The sequence below is a fragment of the Octopus bimaculoides genome, chromosome 9 (assembly GCF_001194135.2).
Source record: "Octopus bimaculoides isolate UCB-OBI-ISO-001 chromosome 9, ASM119413v2, whole genome shotgun sequence".
Taxonomy (NCBI): domain Eukaryota; kingdom Metazoa; phylum Mollusca; class Cephalopoda; order Octopoda; family Octopodidae; genus Octopus; species Octopus bimaculoides.
In genome coordinates this window covers 58,274,932-58,282,909 of record NC_068989.1, presented here as the reverse complement: position 1 = coordinate 58,282,909, position 7,978 = coordinate 58,274,932, and the positions used below count along the sequence as shown (strand labels likewise).

Here is a 7,978-nt window from a genome sequence, read left to right as displayed (position 1 = left end):
AAGTGTCAAAAGTAATCCAGTGCATGGTAATTACAACAAGCTCTTTCTTTGTATTCTTATTTTATTATTTTTTAAGATACCGAAATAAATTTATTTCTCAAACGCGTGATAATGCTATAAATAGTGTGATCAGGATAAATTATCCATATAATGCAGAAAAATACGTTGCCAGCCAGCCATGAGACTCGAACTCACATCTCTGTGATTACATGTCAAGTGTTTTACCATTATTTTTTATTTTAAGATAATGGATAACAAAATTTGCAGATGTGGCTGTGTGGAAAGAAGCTTGCTTCCCAACCACATAGGTTCTGGGTTCAGTCCTACTGCATGGTACTGTAGGCAAGTGTTTTTATTATAGCCTTGGGCCAACCAAATCCTTGTGAATGAATTTAGTAGACAGAAACTGAAAGAAGCCCATCATATATATATGTGTGCGTGTGTGTGTGTTTCTTTGTGTCTGCTTGTACCTAACTACTACTTGACAACCAACGTTGGTTTGTTCATGTTCCCATAATTTAGTGGTTTGGCAAAAATGACCGATATAATAAGTACCAGTCTTAAAAAAAAATCAACAAAAAAACAAAAATAAATACTGGGGTCATTTCATTTGACTAAAAGTTCTTCAAGACAGTGCCCCAGCATGGCCACACTGAAACAGATAAAAGGAAAAAAAAAAGTTATTATATTTGATTATAAGATAATGGATGCCAAAATCCGTAAAGTTACAGATGGCACAATAACAAATGTCACATATAGTTCTATATATGTGCATATATACTCAAATGCTAAACTTCTGGAAAGTTTTACAAATTTTTACACTTCCATTGATGGCTTGAATCTCTTGTCTTCAAATTAGCTTTCTCCTCTCTGGTTTTGAGATGTCTAATTAGGCAGTTTGTTACATATTCCAGTGCCCCAATAATTACAAGTATAAACCTGAACTTGTAATCTGGATAGAGCAACTACAAGTTTCTAAATAATTCAGCATAGGTGTTTTCTTTTTCACTTTATGTTGACAGCTGCTGGGCTGCTAATTTTTACTATTGTGTATAGTTTCTTTTTGTTCCAAGTCATCATATCCAGTCTATTATGTTTACATTTATTGAGATTTTGATTGGGACGTTCCACCAGTATTCTTTCATATTAGTGGCTTTGACCTCTACCATACTGTAGGTTCTTATCTGTTTGACCTTGGGATTATCCACCTGATGAATCTCATTATACAGTGTCTCGGCTACAACATCATGTCTCATTGGTAGATAATATTGCAATGTTATTTTTGGACAACTGCTTATGAGGTGGGTGATATCTTCAGTGATAACTCCACAGAGATTTCATTGGTTGTCACATTTTGGTGTTTTTTCTGCTCCTCTCTGCATCAAGTATTTGGTTATTTCCTGTTCCTGGATTACAAACGCATACCCTTCAAAGTGAGAGTTAATAATCTGGTCGTTGGTCCATGATAGACTACCTTGATTATCAATGTTACTATTATCCTTGAGCTATCCATCCAGCCATGTGTGTGTCTTAACATCGTGTGATATTTGTAAATGGGGTTCATTATCACACAAGCAGTAACCTTAATTTTCAACCTTATGTGAAAATGAGTCTGGCCATGCAGAAATATTACCTTACTTGGAAACAGGTGAGGGTTGATGACAAGAAGGGTATCCAAACAGTAGAAAATCTGCTTTAGTAAATTCTATCCATTTCATACAAGCATGGAAAAGTGGATGTTTAAACACTGCTGCTGCTGTTGATTATGATGCTGATTGCTGTTGATGCTTTGGGAAATGCTTTTGATGTTTACTATTTTAAGTATGTTATCAATGACTTAACAAAAACTCCTCTGTATTTTTCAGGTAGTCTCATCAATACTTTCAAGAGAATCTATCATAGCAAAACAGTATGTCGTGCCTTAATAGTTGGCTGTGGTTTACAGCTCTTCCAACAGTTATGTGGTATTAATACTGTAATGTAAGTGTTACTTGTTTCTTCAATATTTTCCCTAATGTGTATTGTTGCAGGTATGGCTAACCAAGTTAAGACTTTTGCTTTGCAATCACAGGGTTATAGAGGTAGGGACAAAGCTATCACCTATATATTGTAGGTCGATTAATGCCTTGTAAGTGCAATAGCATTTGGAAACTGTGTTGACGCCCATTATATATACATGTTTATGTATATCAGTAGTTTTCGACCAGGGTCCATATGGCTCTTGTAGGTCCATATAAGATTTTGTTGTTAAAGTTTATTTGCAATAAATACTTTTACGATACACAAAATATTTTAACAATTTTTTTTATGCATTCTTAATAATATTTAATTATAAAAATATAATATGATTTTTTTTAAACGTCGAATGGCTAGGAGGGTTCCTTTGAGTAAAATAGGAATATAGGGGATCCATACGTAAAAAATGTTTGAGAAACATTGATGTACACGAATAACAATATGTATTAGTGTAAACCAGCAAAACAAAGGAAGTTACCTCCCTTTATGTTTTTAACGGGCAGTAACTCTGTAAAAATAAGTGTTGACGGCATTATCATCACCATCATCATCATCATCAGTAGCAGCATCAACATTTAGCGTCCGTTTTCCATGCTGGCATAGGTTAGACAGTTTGACCGGAACTGGTAAGCCGGAGAGCTGCACCGGGCTCCAGTATATTTAGGCTTGGTTTCTACGGCTCGATGCCATCCTAACGCTACCTCTCTACAGAGTGTACTGGGTGCCATATATCTATAACTGGCACATGTACCGTTTACGTGTCACTGGCATGTATATATATGTGTGTGTGTGTAAACAGCATCCATAAAATGAAGATATAGAATATTGAATTCAATATATTGACTATAATACTGAAGTCAATATTCACTAAAACTCTTGAAAGTAGTGCCAAAGCTTGACCACAGACTAATGACTTAAACCAGTAAAAGAATAGTTTGATGTGTTTATGTAATACATTGTTTTTTAATTATGTATTTATTTGTCAGTGCTGAATGTAGGGTATGCATGTTTTGCAGTGAATTACTGACTGAAATGTTAAAACTTTCTCTGCGATTAAAAAGTCTGTAGAGGGCCATTTGGTTATCATCATTGTTGTTCTCCCATCCACTTTTCCCATACTTGCATGGGTTGCATAGAATTTGTTGAGGCAGATTTTCGTATGGCTGCATATCTTTGCTGGCAGCCTTCATTTGTCTCCATGTAAAGTCATATTTCCTAATGATTGAAAATGTTTTCATAGACTGGAAACAGATGACTGTACTTGCATGATGGTGACCCTAATTTGCAATTTATTCATGCAGTGTCATGATCAGGAGGCACTGACACATACATACATACATACATACATACATACATACAGGCACATGGCTCAGTGGTTAGAGCGTCAGGCTCACAATCATGAAGTAATGAGTTTGATTCCCAGACCAGGCTGTGTGTCATGTTCTTGAGCAAGACACTTTATTTCGCATTGCTCCAGTTCACTCAGCTGTAGGAAATGAGTTGCGATGTCACAGGTGCCAAGCTGTATTGGCCTTTGCCTTTCCCTTGGATAATATCAGTGGCATGGAGAGAGGAGGCTGATATGCATGGGTGACTACTGGTCTTCTATAAAAAACCTTGCCTGAACTTGTGTTTTGGAGGGGAACTTCCTAGGTGCAATACCATGGTCATTCATGACCAAAGGGGGTCTTTACCCTTTACATACATACATACCCCACCACACTTACACACACACATGCATGCACATACCTTTCAGTTTTTACCTACCAAATATACTCACAAGGCTTTGGTCAGTCTAGGCCTGTAATAGAAGACACTTGCCAAGCTGCTATGCAAAGGGAATATCAACAACTTCAGGTTATTGTCATTAGTTTCTGAAGATTCTCACTGAGAGATAAAACTTTACTGTGTTTGATGTTAGTTGTCTAAACCATTCACACTAGTAGCCAACAAATGAATAACAAGTAATCATTATCTTTTACCACAGGTATTACAGTGCTTCAATAATAAAAATGGCAGGTATCCGAGATGAATCTAAGGCAATTTGGTATGCTTCTCTAACTGCAGCTGTCAACTTTCTGGCTGGCTTCAGTGGACTTTGGATGATTGAGAGATTTGGTCGACGAAAACTGGCAATGGGTAGTTTGGCAGGTGAAAAAAGTTTCTCCATCTTTTAATATTTTAATGATTTATGTCTGTGTACTTCAAAATGGATCCCTTTTGTACATCCATTTTGTATGGTCATTTTTAAAACTGAAGGATTGCCCTAAGCGCTTTTTTATTTAACTTGCTTGTTACAGTGTTTCTGTTGAAATACACTTCTTTGGTTTCAATTAATTTTGAAAATAATGAAGAATTTAGATTTTTTGCAAACAACTTGCAGATGCAAGTGCTACCAGTTGAATGCTCAGCATACTAGATGCTTGCAAGTTTATGGGGTCATCAGGAGAAAATGTGCACTGTTTCGAAGCCTTCTTCTTGATGGCACCATTGAAATGAGGCTTTGCTTGCTAGATCAATTGGTTATTAAGTTTTGCTCAATATTCTTTCAGTCATTGCTCATCATTGCTTTTTAACTAAATACAGTGGCTTGCCTTCCCCACTGTAGTCTGGACATCACTGTTATTATTAAGTTGATAATAAATTAACATGAAATTTTATTGGAAGATTTTAAATTAGCACACTTTGAAACAGAAGGTTTGTATCATAGAACAGGGAGAATCTCAGGCAGGTCGGTTTCAAAAAGGTTAATGTCAGTCTTCTGGCTCTATGCCATTGCTATCTTGTTAGTGTGATGAATTTTGATCTTCCAATTTTATGACTTTGCCTCAGTCCTGTTATGGAATTATCTAATGCATCTTTCTGTAAGCTTCTTACCAGTTGTGCTTACATTGGTTTTTGGACCATCTCCAAAACACCAATTTCTTTTGATTAGACAGAGTTGCATTGTTTTCACAGAAAAAATAAATAATTAGCTTCAATGAACTCCATTGTTTAATACTTGCCTACTGTAGGATATAAATGGTAAAGGCATATGAAATTAAATATTTTAAAGCATTCATCTGGTTGTTCAACACCTTTCAAATTGAAGTTTGAACATTACACAGAATCTATCCTTAAAAAGACTCCTTCATTCTGGAACTTATTTCCCCTCTCCTGAATGTTAACTTAAAATTTTACAAAAATATCTACATTAATATTGCCAATCATTTTCATTAAAATTCCACACTGAAATGATCTTGTTGGACTGTCTCATGATATAACACATTCAACAAAGGTAACATAATTGCAATAAAAAGAAAATAATGTTATTTTTTCTTAACCATTTCTTTACTAAATTTCTGTTAATACTCACTGCTTTCACTTCAATTAATTTGGAAGAGAATGAAAAATTTGTTAAGATAACTTTGTATTGTAGATTGAGGGTGGTATCAGGCAGGTAGTTATCAAAAGAGTTAAAAGTGAAGAAACAACTAAACTTTCTTTAATACATAGGAAATACTGGCTCTATAACACTAGACCATTCTAGAATTTTGAAGTCCTTGTTAGAGTCCCTTTTAATACCAATACTTTTCTCTTAGAGTTCTGCATGTCTTCCATTATTCATTGTTCTTATATAATGGTTATTTTTCTCTTCATTGCTTTAGGTGTTTTTGTCAGTCTTTCAATATTAGCAATAGGTTTCCAGTTGTCTGCCGTAAATTCACCAAAGAACTTGAATCAAACAAATTTAGAGAATAACCTTTGCAGCTACAGGTAAAAAAACCATGATCAAGTTGCTCAATTTTTCAGTCATTTTTCTGTTGATTTAATTTTTGTTTTCAATCATGCATTTACTGGTAATCTATTGTTTGGTATATTATGGTTTATAATTTCTAAAACCCAGAACTGTATATGATAATCCAATCTTTTGTCATAAAATACACATTTTCTATAAGTAATTTCTAATAAGCATTTTTAGTGTATCTAATTTTTCTAGAGATAAAAATAACTAAAGCAAACAAAATTTTGTGTCTTATATAGCAACACAGTAAAATGTTTATAGGGACGAGGAATTTGCAGCTTTCAAGTCCCTTAAGTGTGGCCTTCTGGAAAAAAAGTCTGGATTTTGCAAAAACAAGTATATTTTTGGTGATTACATTGTCTGGTTCATTGATTGCTTTAATACCTCAACCTGATTCTTGGGTAACCTTATCAGAGTTCACTCTGTCACAAGAATTTGATCCAGATTGCCAGTCTTTTGATAATTCCATCCACTGATCTTAGAGATCTTGCAGAATGGCTTGGGGTACTATTATTTCTTCTCTAAGAAACCTTAAAAAAATTTAGAAAATAAATTATTTTTAATGTTCTTAAATTCTTAAAAGATCATTAACAGTTCAGTTTACATTTTTGTTTCTTTTTCAAACTTATAATTATATTTTCACAATAATTTCATTTTCCCATTATGTATCTATTTGTTCTCAATGCATCATAGCAGATTCAAATGTGGATATGCTGATTGCTGTTGCTGTTTGCCATTAGATAACATTTCCTCCCTTTAGATGATTTGTGTTCAAAACATGTAATTCACTGGCACAAGGAGACTTTGAGACACAGTTGTGTTTTGACCTTGTTGTGTGTCTCTTCAGTGAAAGCTACTCTGACAAGCCAACAAGAGTACAAACGTTTGTTTACTGAAATCAGCAATCAAACTATAACCTCACATGTGCTCATACCACGTAAAAAGCACTCAGTCCACACTGCTTGGTAGTTTGTGATTGTCAAAATAGACACAGAAGCATGGTGCAGTTTTCTGCTTGGCCAGCTCCTGTCAAACTGTTCAACCCAGCTTATTAGATGTATTGTAATGATGTACTAAAATTACAATAATCTAGAACAGTTATAACTGCCTCTCCTAAAAAGTTTCAAAACTTCAGGAATGTACCTTTGTATTTCATAAAATTTTCTTTATGGGGTCTGATTAGATTTCATTTAATTTGATTTGATCTTCAGATATAAAACAGTTCCCTTTCCTCATTCTATAAGATGAGATAGTTCGATACTTTTTTTTCACTGAAACTAGTTTCCCTCTTATTTTCACCCATGTTGATTTCATAAAAATGGAAAAATGGCTCCCAAAACAAACACTAAATGTAATCATTTTTTTATTTTTCTCTTCTTTTTTTTATTTCTTCACATCCAGCACTTGTGATACATGTATAATGGATGACAAATGTGGATTTGAATACACTGATAATGGACACACAGTGAAATTTGGTTACTGCTTGCCAAAAGGAAATTCCTCTGATGATTCAGATATCTGTTCCACTGAAACTAATTCTACTACCGATCATGAAATATTTGCACTTGACTTCTGTCCTTCAGATTATTCTTGGTCAGCCATTCTTGGACTTGTCTTATACCTGATGTCATTTTCTCCAGGTAATGTTACAGCTATCGTTGTTCTTCCATATTGATCAAAATTCATACTCTTCTATCTGTTCTTGTACTACCATATTCACCAGCACACATTAGTATGGTCATCTAAGCTAACTAGGGAATCTCTATGTGGTTGGTGACCTGCTAAAATTAGCAGCCAACTATCATGAAAAGATAGAGGACACATTGGATACTTCACTCCTAATAAGCACCATCAGAAATATGGGGTAATAAATAATACCCCACTAAAAATATGGGATGATTATAGCTGGAATGCGTTTGATCGTAGATTTGTTCTGTCAAGCCAGATTTGGTGGGGTTGAACAATATCATCTTTGCCAAAATACTATAACGATTTATGTCATTATTATCCCCCTTACATTGATGGTTCTCTACATGATGAGGGTGGGTGGGTGGAGGAGAAGACATTGTGCAAATGAGAAGACACGAACTGAATTTTCAGGTGTTTTTTATTTACTCTATTCAGCCATCTGTACTCATATATATATATATATATATATCTTTTTTTTTTTATTTTTTA

At 34.5% G+C, this 7,978-nt stretch overlaps 1 protein-coding gene across 1 annotated transcript in view; it reads left to right on the top strand.

The window, feature by feature from the left end:
• Positions 1–7,978, top strand: part of LOC106871022 (proton myo-inositol cotransporter) — a 40,951-nt gene that overhangs the window by 19,176 nt on the left and 13,797 nt on the right. Inside the window, exons 3-7 of the mRNA XM_014917281.2 lie at positions 4–26; positions 1,866–1,980; positions 4,004–4,167; positions 5,664–5,772; positions 7,202–7,440. Coding sequence (XP_014772767.1) covers positions 4–26; positions 1,866–1,980; positions 4,004–4,167; positions 5,664–5,772; positions 7,202–7,440 — 650 coding nt within the window. The remainder of the gene's footprint in view (positions 1–3; positions 27–1,865; positions 1,981–4,003; positions 4,168–5,663; positions 5,773–7,201; positions 7,441–7,978) is intronic.